Source organism: Pyrus communis, chromosome 14 (assembly GCF_041283825.1).
Source record: "Pyrus communis isolate YQ-2024b chromosome 14, ASM4128382v1, whole genome shotgun sequence".
NCBI classification, from domain to species: domain Eukaryota; kingdom Viridiplantae; phylum Streptophyta; class Magnoliopsida; order Rosales; family Rosaceae; genus Pyrus; species Pyrus communis.
The window spans coordinates 1,501,566-1,518,920 of NC_142578.1; the positions used below are offsets into that span (position 1 = coordinate 1,501,566).

Sequence of the window (17,355 nt, forward strand, 5' to 3'; positions counted from 1 at the left end):
AAATTTAGGTTAAAGCTCTAGTTTTGGTAATTTGCATTCTAATGTATCATTCTTCCATATTCTTTATTTAACGAAACGAAATACTATAAAGAGAGGATCGTTGCCAAATTTAAAGACACTGAAAAGAGGTATAAATACCCCAATTTTATGCAGATGTTGAAGAAGTCGCTTCTCAATTCAGGTTTATCAATTTTTTGTTTTTAGAATCCTAGATTTTTTCGACGTTTTTCTTTTCAGAGAGAAAGTTGGAATGGGAGATGATTGTTTTAAGGGTGGAATTCTTGTTCACGGATTGAATGTTTGTCAACACGAATACAATTAGGGTTCATATAACCTCTTGCCACACGCATACCTGTGTAGCAATTGGCACTTTGACATTAAATTCTTTTTTGGATTTCAAAATTTAATACTTGAATTATATTTTGTTATTAACAAATATTAAAAAAATGAAGCCACTATTGACCATCCACTACGTGGGTTTCTTTTTATTTTTTAATGTATAATTTCACTCAAAATTTAAACTGTTTTGAATTATTATTTTGTCTCTTATTATTTAAATTGTCTTTTACGAAAGCTTTAATAAAGAAGAGGCATTTTTGTTGCATTTTAAATGTTTCGTTTTTTATCGTTCTCGTTTTATATATGTAGATGACCTAATTAATTATTAAACATATTACTCGAAAAAAAATATGATAGAAAAATACTACCCGCAATAAATAATGTTCACATTCAATAAAACAAGTTTAATCTATTGTTTCACCTTTAATTTAAATGAGTTATATGGTGTTGTATAACTTGTATGAATTTGTATACGTCATGTGTGAGTTAAATAAGTATTGTGTTAAAGTGCGTCATTTTCAAATAAATAGTTTTTCGATCGTGTTATATACGTTAAAACGACTATGACACGAATACGTTTATAACTAACCTAAATTTGTTTTTTCTTGTTGTTTTTTAATAGAGTTATCATACATCCATGTGTGTTTTATCTTGTTATCAACCAAAATAAGAGAAGTACTAACAAAATTATGGAATAACATAAAAGGATAAACTCTCCTAACCAATAGTAATCTTAAAACTATTATTTTCTTGTTATCAACCAAAATAAGAGACGTACTAACAAAATTATGGAATAACATAAAAGGATAAACTCTCCTTAAGCAATAGTAATCTTAAAACCATTGATAAAATAACCCAAAAACTATTGGCATTGACTGATTGACAGCGTGAACAGTTAATTAATGAAAATGTTTAAACATTGATTGTGTTCTTGAATTTTGACTTCAAAAAAAGAACTTATCAAGTAAAGCACTTGATTTTGATGAAGGTTTTACTATAACAAGACTATCATTACGCAAATAAAATAAATAATTAAAAAATTAAAAAAAAAAAGGAAGCAAGAAATCGTCAAGAACAAACAAAGACAGCTAAGCCAAAGATCCTCATCGCCATTCCCATCCAATCCTAAACAAAAATATGAAAAATCAAAACCAAACACATGATTTCACCCAACTCCGTGGGTCCTCAACGTACCCCATATTTCAAAATTAAATAGGGAATTTTAACGAAAAATCATATTTTTACACTAAAAAGTCAATCATGGTACCATTCAATTTACCCTTTATTTTGTCCTTATCATTAAAATTCAAAGTTTTCAAATCCCTTTCATTAGTTTTCCTAATTAAATATAGTTAATTTACATAACAGAAAATATATTAAAATAAAAATACCTAAAAAAGTTTTTTTGTAGAGCTAATAAAAAGTTCTTTCAAGGGACCAGCTGGTAACTGACAATTCACCATTTTAAAAATCGGAAGACTTAAATCGTCTTTCCGTGTCTTTCTGATCACCATCATATAATTCACCGTGTCCACTCGAATACAAAACTTACCAAATAAAATATGAATCTAAAATTCGTAACCAACCTTCTGTGATGGAGATATAACAAAAAGTTGGCAAACATAAAAATATGTTGACAAAATAAATAAGAATAAAAGAAGTGACTTTTTTTATTTAAAAAAAGTGCAAGACTTGCGTGAGGGGCTTCCATTCCTTCGCGGTGCCCGCAACTCTCGGTTTTCTTCCATTATTAAATTTGAATGCCAAATCCAATCCCTTATTTCCGTCTCCATTATTTATATATAAATCCTTTCCACAATTCAACTCTCTCACTCATTCTTCAAGTTTTCAAAATACCATTTGCTTTTTGCAACCCTCTTTTCTTTCTTGAGGTCCCCAAAGAATTTGCTAATTCTCTCCATTTCTCATCCACCATCCCAACTTTTCTCTCCCCCCCGCTATCTTTTTCCCATCTCCCAAACAACTTTCCTTCTCTACAGAAAACATTTAACTAATATTTGCCTCCTTGTCCAACTATATATACCACCTCTAACCCCTTACTGATTGTACTTGCCTACCACCACTTTTTCTCCCAAAACCCTAATATTGTACCCCTACCTTTTTTTACTCGGTGTGTCTCTCTCTCTCTCTCCATACAGAAAAGACAATTCTAGATTTGGGTTTTGCTTGTGCCCCTTTGGAACCAAACCCAAAACCCACTCTTCTATTTTCTCATTGGTGTACAAAATGGATAACACCAGGAACCGCAATAGGAAGCGAGCCCGAGATGACTCGGAGAACTCGGACTCCTCAGAAACCAACCATACCCAACCCCTGTCAAAACTTGTCCGAGTTGACTCGAGCAACTCGGTTGCCAGCTCCCACGAGTCGGGCACCACCGGAGAGGAATCGAACAACTTGGATGTTAACTCGGGCGAGTCGTTGACTCAGACTCCCGACCGAGGTGACTCGGACGAGTTGGGGATGGGCTCGGCAGAGGTCAAGCTGATACAAGACGACCTACTAAACATCCTGGACGACTCTGACGCCGTCCCGGAGATTCAAGGCCTTGACTCGGTGATTAAGAGCTTCGAGGAAGAGATACAAGTTCCGGCATTTCCCGCATCTGAAGCCACGTCAGCTTCAGGCCAGTCGACGCAGCCGGAACTTGGTTACCTTCTGGAAGCTTCTGACGACGAGCTTGGTCTTCCACCGACCAATGGAGCAAGTGAGGAGGGAAAAATCGAGGCTGCTGATTTCACCACGAGTGGCTCCGAGGCCGTTGAATTGGATGGCATGGTAGGGTTCGAGAACGACATGATTCCGAGTTACGACTCGTTCGACTTCGGAATCGGTGGCGACTCTGAATTTGCTAATAACAATTATATTGATGGGGTGGAGTACCTGGCTTTAGACGGTTTGTTTGATTACCCGGGCGGCGGCGTTGCGGATGTTTCGTGGCGAACCGAGTCCCTTTCGGCTTTGTAGAAACGTTTCTGGCTGCATGCCGGAGACCGCTGCATGCGTAAAATGGGGTTTTGTTTCATTTTACGTGTTAGACATGCAGATGTGCATATGATAGGTTGTAAAACTCGACAGAAAGCAAAGTAAAGGAAAAGAAAACTGTGAATTGAACAAAAAAAAAAAATATTTTCATTTGTTTCTGTAAGATGTTACCTGGTTTAAAATTTGTTTATACATGTTCATCAAAATATCTTAATTTAACAAAAAATCGTTTCAATCTTTACTGCGCATGAGTGACCCTCAGTCTCCACTTGGATTATTTTTTTAGATGAGTTCTTAGTTTGCATACGAATGCAGAAAGTTATATATTTGTAATGATTTTGATACTAAAATGGTATGTTATTGATTGAGTGGCGTGGACATAATTTTTAAATAATAGGATTATAATATCCACACAAAAATTTTATCGGATCATTTCGTTGAGCACTTAGTACACCTGTCAATTCCTGTCAACCTATGCTGAAAGTTTGTGCCAATATATGTTAACAACGATTATTATTTGTAGATATGCTTGTCGATGCAGAATACTATAGAGATGTTGAAAACTATCAACGCTTTACAACTAAAGTATTTCATACTAGAAGAGAAAAATGAAGATAAATATGATAGAAGAAAATAGAAGAAGTAGAAGGAGAAAGTTGTAATTTAGTTAACCTATGAAACTATGATACCCTCAGAGTATAGAACAATGGTAGAAAGAATAAAGAAGAAGAGAGCTCCGTATATTTCGAAGAGTAAATGAAATACAATCCAATGCCAAATGACTGCTACATCAGCTATTTATAATAGCTAATATCTCATTACATAATGACTCAATTACCCTTTATAACAACTTCCTCCTAACTAACTCAATCCAATTGACTAACCAATGACATATTGCCATACAACTTAGTTTACATGAATCAGCATGACTATATGGTTATTAGTTTATAGGGTCAAATACGATATATAAACGAACATGCATGTGGTTTTTGAAGTTTTTGGGGTCAAGTGCAACCAAAACTTCCATGTTAGTTCCGCCACTGTTATTATGGCTTATTATTACTTATTGGTTGACTGTGAAACATAGAATTTATGGTGTGTGATTCAAAAACAGGAGGGAAGGATGGTGGCCGGGTAGATCCTTCGATTTGAAGAGTTAATGGTTTTGCTATCGTTTTCATGATTTCTTTGTTCCACAGCACACAGCTGAAAGGCACATATCACTGAAACAGTGCAGATGAAAGTAGTAATGGAGGTCGTTGATTATATATCAATTTCCATAAATGAGATACGTGTGGCTTTAGTAATTTTATTATGCGGTATTATTCACACACCTCTTTCATACATTTTTTTTCAATTCCAGCATTAAATCGAATAAATTGAAAATTATCAAAAATAAAAATTAATAAAAAGTGTATGAAAAGTTAAAATAGATGGTGGATAACAGTAATTTTCTTTTTAATGACTGGTTAAGGGATTCCACACTCATGATTCTTTACTTATAAAGTTATGATTATTGAATCGAAGTGCAAGTTTCTGTCAATGAACTGTTAGTATTCTTTTGAAACACAATGATGATATATATTTCATATCTTTTGGTTGCTTGCCAACAAATCAAAGAAGAACAAATTAAATATATGGAAATCAAAATGTTGGATTTTTACATCAGTTTATTATGGTTTTCTTTAAGTTTTTCTATCCAAATAATTCAGTCACAATATTATAAGTTATTTAGAATGAATCTCACATCGGACAAAAAAATCTGTAGAAAACTTCATTTTAATCCTGGGTAGAAATGACTTTTAGATTAAAACCATAAGTAAGATCAAAATCTAATTTTAGTTTCTTGATACATTAATAACCTCATTTATTAATTATATTTTAATTATATTTTAATTATTTCTCTTTTTCTTCTTAATTTTTAATGTATTGATTTTATTTCATTATAATTTTCATTTTCATTTCATTTATCGTAATATTTTTGTTGTAAACTTTTAGATAAACAAATTTTTGTTATATAATATATTTCGATATACTTTGTCTTCTTCATTTATGTACATTAAATTCATTATAATACATTTCGGTACACATATTTAGGTACACACATTTCGGTACATACATTTCGATATAAACATTTAGGTACATTAATTTCATATATTACATTTCGGTACTAACATTTTAGTGCATACATTTCGGTACACATATTTAGGTACATTAATTGAATATAATACATTTTGGTGCATATATTTCGGTACATACATTTAAATACATTAGTTTAATATAATATATTGCGGTACACACATTTCGATACTAACATTTAGGTAAATTAATTAAGTCTTTCAAGTTTGAAGAATGTTAAATAAAATTAATAAATTAAAAAACTCGTTTTTGGTCAAAAAAATAAATTAAATAGTGTATGTTAATAAATTTAAATTTTTATATGTTAATAAATTTAAATATTTAATGGGAGACATTAAATAAAATGTACATTAATTATTTTGAATTAAGGACACATCAAGTGATTATAATTAATATGTAATCTAACACTAGGTTTATTTTAAATTTCAAACTTCTTGAAGGATTAAAGTTAAAAAAACCCCAAAAATCTTGTATGTGTTAAATAGTTTGACTACTCTTTGTATTACCAATTAATTTTATAGCAAATTTTCAATTATGAGTTAAAACTCTTGAGTCAAATATGAGTTAAAACTCAAAACTCTTTTCTAGGACAAATTTAGCCCAAGATTTCTCCCTGGATTAGTGAGGCTGGTACACCATATATGTATATATTTTTTAGTCTTATATTTATAAATTCATTGAAGCAAACGGTTAAGATCTAATTTGATGAAATCCAACAGTAAAAAAAATATCTAACGGTCCAAATTCAAATCCAACGGCTAAAGTAATAAAAAAAAAAATCTTTTATGTGTTTCATATTCTTTCATGTGTTTCATATTCTTTTATGATGGGTGACCCACTGAGAAGTTCTCGTGTGAGTTCCCAAAAACAAAATCGTGAGGGCGTGGTCGGGGCCCAAAGCGGACAATATCGTGCTACAATGGAGTCGAGCCCGGGATGTGACAATTTGGTATCAGAGCCAATCCCTGGTCAGAAGTGTGCTGACGAGGACGTTGGGCCCCTAAGGGGGGTGGATTATGACATCCTACATCGTCAAGGGAAGTGGATCCTCTATGCCTTATATGTACATTCACATCTCTACCTAGCACGAGGCCTTTTGGGAACTCACTAGCTTCGGAGTTCGTCGGAATTTTGAAGTTAAGCGAGTTCGTGCGAGAGCAATCTCAAGATGGGTGACCCACTGGAAGTTCTCGTGTGAGTTCCCAGAAACAAAACTGTGAGGGCATAGTCGGGGCCCAAAGCGAACAATATTGTGCTACGGTGGAGTCGAGCCCAGGATGCGATGGGGCCTGGGCCGGGATGTGACACCAAATTTAGCCCAGGATTCCCCCTGGGTTAGTGGGGTTGGTACAACATATATGTATATATTTTTTTAGTTTTATATTTATAAATTCATTGAATCCAACGGTTAAGATCTAATTTGATGAAATCCAATGGTAAAAAAAATATCTAAAGGTCCAAATTTAAATCCAACGGCTAAAGTAATTAAAAAAAAAAAAAATTCTTTTATGTGTTTCATATTCTTTCATAGTGTTTCACAAGTTTCATTAGTGATTTTTCAATATTTGTCGGAATCTAAATATTTTATGGTTAAAATGTTCATAAAATTAAATTAGGATAGTCTACATAATGTTTTCTTTTTAAAAAGTTACCTTGAGAAAAAAATTAGCCTAAAAGATTGGAGAAAAAAAGCTATTTCTGGGTTAAAACCCAAATTTTCTGGGCAAAAAATTTTAGGTTTTAACCCAAGGGTTGGAGATTGTGACAACCCGTTCCAAATTTTACGTTTTTATTTTATTTTAAAAACGTGAATTTACGAAAATGCCATAGAGATAAAGATTTTGACTTATGTTGACCATCGTCTAGAGAGACGTATGACTTATTCTTTTAACATATTCTCGTAGTACTTGTTGGTGTGAACGCATAGGCGAAAGCCATTTGCGAGTCCGGATTATAACGGTATGGTTATGGACGTTTGAAATTGGTTATTTAAATATTTGAATTCCCACCTTGTGAGATTAGTAGACCAATTAAATTAAAGGGACAAGGAACCAATTAGAAGAGAGGAGGAAAGCCTGCAGCCAATCAGAAAGAAAGAAGAAAAAAAAAAATATGTGAAATCTTCCCGTGCACCCGTGCTCGACCTATGTGACCACCCATTTTCCAAGGCCGATTCCGGCCAACTCCGATGGAATTTTTCGATGCCACCACCAACATCTTGAAGCTATCATTCCCCTCTACAAAACCCACCCAAGAACTACCTTGATTAACCACAGTATGTGGCGGTTTGAGGCCACGAAAGTTGGCGGTTCTCACGGTGCTCCAAGCACCCTTTTTGATTTTCCGGCAAATCGGCAAAGTGATGGCCGATGCCACCACTTGGGCTTTGTAGCCCATCATCCTAGGAGCAAAACCCAACCAACCTTGACCCCGTTGGACCACTGTAGAAGACGAATCGACATTGGGAAGTTTTAGGCACCCGCCAGCTTTATGGGAAAAATTGATCATCTTCCGTCCACTTTTGAACTTCATGGCAGGTATGAAAGTTGCTCCACTCACTGAGATCTTCATTTTTGTGAAGTTTGAGAATTTTTGGAAATAGTTGGATTTTTCGGCAAGTCGGGGCAGTCGACCGCCACCCGCAGTGGCGCGTGCGGCGGCGCGTGGCCAGTGAGCCGCCAATGCTATTTTTAGGCTATGTCGAATGTCTTGAATTCAGTTTTGTCATTTGAATGATGTAGGTTGATCGTTGGAACCTAAATTCGTTACGATACGTTACTTGATAAAAATATGAATCGACGATCCGACCATTGGATCGTCACCAAAATTGGATACATTATAATATGTAATATTTAAAGATCATAGGAATTTATGGATCGGGACTTACGGATCTTCCTGAATTGGATTTGTAAGTTAGTAAAACAAATGTTCACGGCCACTTGTTTTAGGCAATTGGCGGAGATCTGACCATTGGATCGTAATGAAACTTTAATATGTTATTCTAGAAACATATTGTGGATCGTTGGGAGTTGCGGATTGGAAATCTGATATGCGGATCTTCCGGGTCAAGTTATACAGGGTTGTAGACCCTACCGTCGATCTTTGATCGACTGTTGATTTGTGGTCAATGGGTCTCAAACTATTTTAGAATGTCATTGAGGTTGTGTTTTATGTGAATTACGTATTCTACGGATAAGAGTTCTGAGATGTGATTTGATAATGGGTCACAAGGACCAATCATTTAGGACGCCTCGATTCGTGCGCTAGAGAATCATAGCGTGGACTCCAGGTGAGTGGATATTTTCCTTTTTATCGTACATATTATTGAGAGTTCTATCGACACTTTTAAATTGATTAGGTATATTACTTTCATATATAATTATTGTGAAAGCTTGAAGTACTATATGAACTACGAATGGCTTGATCCATGTTTAGGGTACGTAAGTAGTCTAACGAGACGTTAGATGCAGCCATAATATAATTGAGACAAAAGCCTTATTTGAGAAATTGAGTAATGCGAAGGAAATTGGTAAGGGCAAGTTTTAGTTTTGTGAATTAGTTAGTTAAATTAGTGTTAATTGGGTTGTCATGGATAATTATCCCTGAAAATAAGTAGTTCGGGAGTAGGGCGTTATTGATTGTACACTTCACACCTTATTGTTTATAATTGAAGATGCTACGACATGGTTGAGTATTAGATTGCATCATGGTATATCCATATGTATATTACTTGCATATAATTATTGGGAATGCTTTCAAGTGCAAATGTGAATGTAGGACACCCAGGTAAGTTCAGGTGAGTTTATGGTATTAGTTGAATCGATTGCGTTATAGCATGACTACATTTATGTGTTAGGCAACTCCGATACTGTCGTACTGGTTGCCATGAGTTGCACATGTTATATTGAGATGCATTGAGAGCTCATAAACCTGCACCCCGGTGTTAGTGCTCCCGCTCGTGGCCAGGGCACAGTCCTTCACGTGATGTTCACCTCCCGCACCTTACGCTCACCTTGGACTCAAGGTAGATGCACAGGCTTGTCGTACAGACCACTATAGGTGGTTCCGACTCGTAGGTGACCCGCGATTATTCGCCTAGTCTTCACGTGATCGTAGCACTTAAGCGTACTTATTTACACCCAGTTCTGTCGTACAGACCATTAGAGGTGGTTCCGACTCGTGTGCAGGGATGTTTAATGAGCTATAGATTAAGTCGTACAGGTCATTATAGGTAACTCCCGACTTGTATGCTAGTATTGATTGATGAGATATAGATACCTGCACCCCGGTATTAGTGCTCCAGCCCGTGGTCAGGGCACAGTCCTTCACGTGATGTTCACCTCCCGCACCTTACGCTCACCTTGGACTCAAGGTAGGTGCACATGCCTGTTGTACAAACCATTATAGGTGGTTCCGACTCGTAGGTGACCCGCGATTATTTGCCCAGTCTTCACGTGATCGTAGCACTTGAGCGTACTTATTTACATCCAGTCCTGTCGTACAGACCACCAGAGGTGGTTCCGACTCGTGTGCAGGGATACTTGATGAGATATGGATAAGTCGTATAAGTCACTAGAGATGACTCCTGACTTATATGTTAGTATTGATTGATGAGATGAGTACAGTCGTACGAGTCACGTTAAGTGATTCTGGCTGATGTATCATTTTATATTGATTAAGTTCATTTGGCCTACTTGTTAATGCATTGTAGAGTCTATAGACATGGCATACTCGTGGTTTTGGCCATTTTTTAGCATAGGTGGATATATATATATATATATGTGTGTGTGTGTGTGTTGTACTGTCCTATAGAAAACGATAAGGGAATTACAGTGAAGGGTTATTACTGATAGAAATGTAATAGTTTTTGGAAGCTTGGTTTTACTGTTTACTCACACTTTTTGTTTTGTACCCCCTTCAGGTTTTAACTGCTGAGTTCGTATCGACAAGGATATATGGCTAATCTTAGTATTGGTGGCTACTTTTAAGGGTATGATTCTTACCCACATTACTGTACTTTACTTATGCTCTGACATCGCGTGTGAAATGGGCTCGCTCCCACTCGTAGCGCACTCTGGTATTTAGACACTGTTAGGTTCAAATTTATTCACATTTTATACACTATCACACTTTATGGCTTCGTCACCTTCCAGGTGTCGGCCAACACAGCTCGATTTGGGGTCCTAGTGGACATTCCGGATCGGGATGTGTCAGAGATGGTCTAAAGGAATGTGATCGCTACATTGTTGATTAATTAAAATGTCATTAGCCGAAATATACATTATATTTGTTATCAATTACAATTTTAGATTACGAAATAGGGAATAGGTGGTAATTAGTTTGCCACATATTGTTTCTAATAGGTATTTGGTTTTGACATATGAGACGTAAGATGTGCTACATATCAAAGGGATAAAGGGTTATGAAGACCATCTAGAAGGAGTGAGGATCCCGAGGATCCTCAAATCATATTCGTTCATTGTATATCGTGCAGTCAGAAATCATTGTAATTTATTTTTATTTAAAATTGAATATAAACAATACCTAACGAAAACTGACAGCATAATGTACGATGAACGGAGGATCCCCGAAATCCTCACAAAAAGAATCCGATGAGGATCCTCTCTCATCCAGAAGAGAGCCAATAGCTTTACTGGTCGCCGTCGAAGTGTTTGAAAGATAACGTTTTTGGTGATATGCACACAAATTGTTGGGTTTTTTTATAACAATAAATTTAAGCTATAATTTAGTAGTGAAATTCATGGTGATTTGGTTACCCTTTTTTAAGAGTAAATCAATCTAAAAAGGGTAACTAAATCTAAGGTCAGTTGTGTGACAGCCCGTCCCGAAATATTTGTATCAATGGCGTGAAATTCCTAAAGTACCCTTGAATGTTTGTGGTGTCGTGTGGTTTTACTTTGGACGTGGACCATTTATGCTAAGTCCTATCATTTGGGAACCAATTAGGAACTTGGAGTTAGGTTTTATTTTTATTTGTTTTTGGTTGGTGACTCAGCTGGACATCACACACACACAAACCATTTTCCCGTTGACCCTCTCTCTCGGATTTTCTCCCATTTCGGTACAATTGTACGGAAAAACCTCAAACCAATCTTTCCAGTCACAGATCGAGATCGTTGTTGGTGTTTTTGAACTCCTTGCAAGGTCAGAAGTCGATCCATACCTTTGGTTGGACGTGAAACATTCAAAAACCCTAGTTTCTCGCGAGCTCCGATTTAGGTACTGTTCATGCAATCGTGATCGTAAATTTTTTAGAAGTTTTTAAGCTTCTAGGGAGCTTTAGAACATCTTCACGAAGCTCGGAGAAGAAAAATAGATGTTTTGGACGTCGGGAAGTTGAGTTTGGTGAGTTTCAATTTTGGTCGGATTATCGAGGGTTCTCCGGCGAGATTTCGGGGATTGTAGGTCTTGAAATTGGTAAGAATGTGTTCTCCTCATCCTAAGCTTCATTTTGATGAAAATTTCATGAATTTTGGTTGAAAATTGAGTGAGATATGAAGTTTTGAATATTTTTCCAGTTTCCGACGACAGCAACGGCAGCCGGTGGTTCATCGGAGAAGAAAAGAGAATATTCCATCAAAGTTGACGGAATATTCCTTACGGCGTTAACTTTTCTGTTAGGCGTGTCAGGCACATGGCCGTACGTGGGGGCGCGTCTGGCCGTGCCTTGGTCGGCGCATGAGTGGTCGGAAAATTTTTTCTAAAAATATGGGGATGTTCGTGGTGTTAAGTAGATCACGTTGATATATTCAAACACCTCATTTGAGCAATGTATGAGAAGTTATTAGCTAGTTTTGTTTATGTGCTTTAAATTAACGTTTTTATAGTTGTTTCGCATATAGGTGAGACCTATCCTCAGGACGAGTGTAGTCAATCGAGGTTTGGGGGTTACGACCTTTCCACATACCAGTGAGTGGGCTTTTGGTTTTCCGCATATGCCTATATACTTAAGATTTTTCCCAGAAAATCGATTTAAATGAATTTTGTTGAAATGTCATGCAAAGTGTATGCCTATTTTACTTATGCATTAGTAGTTGCATATATTTATGATTTGACGATGTGTACACTTAGGTAAGTACTAGGTGAGTTGTAGATTGTTTATGTAAATTGATGATTACGTGAGATGTGTTGAGAGCTCATAAACCTGCACCCCAGTGTTAATGCTCTCGCCCAAAGTTAGGACACAGTCCTTCACATGATGTTCACCTCCCCACCATATGCTCATCTTGGATCCAAGTTAGGTGCACAGTCCTGTCGTACAGACCACTATAGGTGGTTCCGACTCGTAGGTGACCCGCGATTATTTGCACAGTCTTCACGTGATCGTAGCACTAAAGCGTATTTATTTATACCTAGTCCTGTCGTACAGACCACTATAGGTGGTTTCGACTCATGTGCAGGCATGATGTATGAGCTAGAAGTTCAGTCGTACATGCCACTTTAGGTGGATCCGACTGATATGTTATTTCTCATTGATCTATTTTACCTGAGTTACTTATTCTGTCGTATTGAGATATTTGGCATGACATATTTATGATTAAAGCTTGTTGAGCATGGTTTTGAGATACAAATATATATATATATATATATATATATATATATTCTATTTTCTGGGAAATTATACAGGTTTTACGGCGAGGGGTTAGAACATTTGAGAAATGTAATGGTTTTGAAAAGCTTTGTCTTTGCCCACTCACACTTTATGTTTTACGCCTCTCCAGGTTCTAAGAGGAGTTATCATTGGTGGCTTACGAGGTTTCCAGCGAAGGTTCTGACAGAATTCACAAGTGTAGGATCACCTTTGGGTGTTGTTTAATTAGTACTTGTCCTATTGGACTGCACCTAGGTTACTTATACTCTGGTTGTGTATTTCACACTTAATCTCGCACTAGCACCTTTTCTTAGCTAGTATTGCCGGTAACTTGGTTTTTATTTATTCGCATTTCTCTATATCAATATTGCTTCCGCATTGTGCACATGGTTACGTCACTCTCACGTGATGGTCAGCACGCCTTGATTTCGATCGGGATGTGTCAAGTCGTAACTCATAAGTAGGATTTTTTTTATCTGCACATTTTAATGCCATTCACTTTGAGTTAAAAATCCAATAACATCCGATCCAATTATAAGTTCAGGTTCAGGGCTACAATATATACATATAAATAAAGGAGATTTGCCTCCCATAGGAAGAAGGGTGATTTACTTGAGATAAACATCACAATGGTCTAATCATATTAATTTGGTTTGAATTCGTTTTTGGCAAGAATCGAACCTTAAACTTCTCATTTACAAATCAAAATTAATACAACTAAGCTGTAGTAGTTAGAGACAAACGCTAAAGGGTTTATCTATCAAATACAAAGTCTTTGACATTTTATTGCTAGATCACTGTAAAGCTTAGCCTACTCTCCATCCCTTAGTATAGATAATATATTTTGTTCATAGAAAATACAAAAAAAACCTTCCAACCTTCATCATTTTGGATAACTAGAAATACTTATTTTTCTTTATCATAAATAAGAGCTAGAAAATTGGTTGGCGGTAACATTACAGTCTAATAAATTTTCTTTTTACTTGTAAGTGAATTATTATGCAACTTAAACCAAATCTCCTACCTCTTAGCATAAAATATCCTTATATAATCTACGACATCCGAATGTAAAATATGTTTGAATAAAAAAATATGAGAAAAGAAACAACACCACTTCACTGCTTGGGCTCATGTGATGTAAATAGTTTATTAAAGGATGGACCCGATGGTCCAATATGGAAACAATTCGGGTCAAGTTTATGGAAAAACTTCCATTAGCATCTCCCCATCCCATCCACACATACTGAAGAGATATTTCCACCTTGCTCATTTAGCTTTGTGCTGCTACGAACACAGAGACTCTCACTCTCCTCCCCTCATGGCTCTTACCATAGCCAACAGTGGAAGTTCCACTGGCGGAGCAAGAGTCCTCTACAGCAGCTCCACCACCACCAGACAGTACCCCTACACCAACCTTTCCTTTCAACGCCACCTCCTCTTTCCTTCCTCCTCCAGAAGAGCCCTCTACGTGGTTTCAGCCAAGAGGTTTACTTCCAGAACTGGGAGGACCGACGGCAAGAACAGGAAGAGCACCACAACTACCAGAGACCAAGAACAAGACATGATGGGGTCGCAACGGACGGCTGAGATTGAAAACGTAGGTGGTGGGGTTGTGGGAAACGTTGATGATGGGTATTTCTTGCCTAAGCTTCCGGGGGATGAGCCTTGCTTCTGGGAAGGTGAAAAATGGGATTGGCTTGGATTCTTTGTGGAGTACTTGTGGGCTTTTGGTATTGGCTTTGCGGTATGTTCACTGCTCTTTGTTAATTCGTTCATCAATTTTGATCCCTAATTTACGTTGGGTGTTTATGTTCAGTCATTCGGATGTATCGAACAAATTATCGACGGTTTCAGTAATAATTCAGATTTTAATGAATGCTTATGAATCAACTAAATGATTAGAAATTTGATTAATTCTTTTGCTAGAATGATTCTTAAATAAAATAAATAAATAAATAGTTAAGTGCATTTCAAAGTGTACTTCGTTGTCCATCCAAATTGTGTTTACAACACTTTACTGATATCACAACCGTAACCTGTCATTTACTAAATCACAAGTAAAAAAACACATTTAGATTGAAAATCGTTTAGCGGTTCATATATATCGACCAAATGGACGGTTCAAGTTTGAAGATCATAACGGTTACCAAAACTGTTTAGTCAAGTTTTATGAACAAGTCTAGGGAAGTCTAGCTCATAAGTGAATACTACATACCCCGCATCCCCTTGCATACAAATAATGGTATTCTAAGTCAATACACCGTCATGTGGATAAGTTAAAATACACAGCAATACATGATAAATTGAAATACCGTAATTGTGACATTCCATTTTTATGTAAATTTCTCTCGCACTTGTGTTATTTACAAATTGAAGGCTAATGTTTGACCCCCCGTTTGTTTGTTTTGTATTTCCCAGCTTATTGCTTGCTTAGTTGCTGCTACTTCTTACAATGAAGGAGCAACTGATTTCAAGGAGACTCCAGTCTACAAAGATTCGTTTCAGTCTCGGGAGTTTTTGGAAGAACCGGAGGCATCCAACCAGGATGTCTTCGAATCCAACCCGACTGAAGTGGCTCCTAGTTTGGAATAGTTTCTTAATAAAATGACCTTACGTACATCTGAAGCATCTGAATACATGATGTCATGATACAATCCTAGGAAAACAAACATTCTGTCATACGTAAATATCTCTGTTTGTAAGGTGACTTGCCATGTCTAAACATCTGTTTTTCTGAATTTCATTTTAGTATCCTGTACGATGTTTAGCAAATTGTCAAAGATAGCCTTTTTTGTGGATTTATCTGTTTGAAGTAGAGAAAACTTGTGCATGTCACTGGGTGTATACACGTGTGTCTACATCTCTCAGTACACACGGGTGTATACTTCCGGTAACATGGCCTAACCTCTCCTCACTGTAGGCCTGTCTGTCGTCTCTGGTTTGCACCATCGAAAAACGGTTCCATGACACTGAAACATAAACCTAAGTAAGCCGAGAGGCCATATATAATTTGACAGTCACCACTGTTTTTATTCAAATCAATAGAAGTTCGATGGTATCTATAAAACCGTAACGGAATAAATTCTCGGCCCTAAGTAATTAGTAAAATCTCTAACCCCAACATAAAAAGCCATCAATATATTAATCTGGTGGTATAAATATTATCATATTTAAAATAGAACGCCGGTCACTGGAAAACCTGCCACGGCGAAAGCCACTGCAAGATAACTTCCCATCTTCAATTTGGTACCGGCATTTGTAGTTCTCCCAAACCTCAACCCCATCGTGGTGGGGATTGGTGCCGTTTGAGGCATTGGAGTGGCTGACATCCGAAAAAATACCATGTCAGAATTCAAGAGGTATTATTACGTAATTAGAGGGAGTGTAACAATTGGATATTTTTATTTTTGCGTACCAGCAATTGTAGAATTAGCAGCAGACGAGCTGGTGTTATTCCCAAGGGTGGGATCTTGAGAACTAGGTGAACTACGAGGCACAGGCACCCCTGCAGCGAAAACGTTGAAAAAGATTAGATTAATATAAATTAATGTAAATTATTACACAATAATAAAGAACAGCGAACAGATTTGGATCAGAATCGTCACAAATCCCTATTTTTCTTCGAAATCAGAAGTTACCTGGACAAGTAGAGATGTCGACTTGAAGGCTGCAAACAACGGGAAGCTGGAGAGCGCGAGTTGTGTTAATAGGGAAGGCGCTCAAAGTAGTGCCATTGAGCAAAAGGCAAAGGCACTCTGGCTGCTGGCTATATAGCAGCTTGAGGTTGACACAGCATGATTGTGCAGGTGACATGGCACTGCCTTGCACAAATGGTGCACAAGCGGCCAGCGGAAGAAGCTGTGTGGTGCATTGCGCAATGGTAGGGTTTTGTGAGAGGACGGATGGCGGAAGGGAAATGAGAGAGAGGAGTAGAGTCAGAGAGGAAATGGCGAAATGATTTTGAAGCAGACAGCTGTTAGAGGAAGCCATTATTGTGTTCTTATGTAGAAGAGTTAGAAAGTTACCAATTAAGGTGTAAATTAAATAGATGAATTGTGCATGTTTTGGATGTGATGAGTTTCTTCTACATGTATGGTGTGTGCTATTCTCTGCATGCACTTCTTGCTGTCTTAGTGTCAGTTGCTACACGCACTTCTTGTTCTCTTTTCCAAAGGTACAACACTAACTTGTACATTCAACTTCAAAGATTAACAAAAAAAAAAAAAACTGTTATTGACAATTCAATAATGTTAGTTTAC

The 17,355-nt window shown here is 36.8% G+C and overlaps 3 protein-coding genes across 3 annotated transcripts; 2 read left to right on the forward strand and 1 right to left on the reverse strand.

The window, feature by feature from the left end:
• Positions 1-2,162: 2,162 nt before the first annotated feature.
• Positions 2,163-3,508, forward strand: LOC137712414 (uncharacterized). The gene has a single exon (XM_068451494.2). The coding sequence runs from the start codon at positions 2,587-2,589 to the stop codon at positions 3,325-3,327; it is 741 nt and encodes a 246-aa protein (XP_068307595.1). The 5' UTR covers positions 2,163-2,586; the 3' UTR covers positions 3,328-3,508.
• A 10,802-nt stretch (positions 3,509-14,310) lies between these two features.
• LOC137713398 (uncharacterized) lies at positions 14,311-15,894 on the forward strand. The gene is made up of 2 exons (XM_068452689.2): positions 14,311-14,840; positions 15,515-15,894. The coding sequence occupies exons 1-2, from the start codon at positions 14,415-14,417 to the stop codon at positions 15,686-15,688; spliced, it is 600 nt and encodes a 199-aa protein (XP_068308790.1). The 5' UTR covers positions 14,311-14,414; the 3' UTR covers positions 15,689-15,894.
• Positions 15,895-16,098: 204 nt separating this feature from the next.
• LOC137712666 (non-specific lipid transfer protein GPI-anchored 10-like) lies at positions 16,099-17,107 on the reverse strand. Its single transcript, XM_068451793.2, has 3 exons — positions 16,735-17,107; positions 16,512-16,601; positions 16,099-16,418 (listed from the first exon to the last, which is right to left on the reverse strand). Exons 1-3 carry the CDS (start codon positions 17,084-17,086, stop codon positions 16,267-16,269), a joined length of 594 nt encoding a protein of 197 aa, XP_068307894.2. The 5' UTR covers positions 17,087-17,107; the 3' UTR covers positions 16,099-16,266.
• Between the last annotated feature and the right edge of the window lie 248 nt (positions 17,108-17,355).

Coding starts and splice junctions, on each gene's coding strand:
- LOC137713398 (XM_068452689.2), top strand. CDS start 14,415: ATGGCTCTTACCATAGCCAACAGTGGAAGTTCCACTGGCGGAGCAAGA. Junction 14,841..15,514: donor CTTTTGGTATTGGCTTTGCG/GTATGTTCACTG, acceptor TGTATTTCCCAG/CTTATTGCTTGCTTAGTTGC.
- LOC137712414 (XM_068451494.2), top strand. CDS start 2,587: ATGGATAACACCAGGAACCGCAATAGGAAGCGAGCCCGAGATGACTCG.
- LOC137712666 (XM_068451793.2), bottom strand. CDS start 17,086: ATGGCTTCCTCTAACAGCTGTCTGCTTCAAAATCATTTCGCCATTTCC. Junction 16,602..16,734: donor CGACATCTCTACTTGTCCAG/GTAACTTCTGAT, acceptor TTTTCGCTGCAG/GGGTGCCTGTGCCTCGTAGT. Junction 16,419..16,511: donor TGCTAATTCTACAATTGCTG/GTACGCAAAAAT, acceptor TTCGGATGTCAG/CCACTCCAATGCCTCAAACG.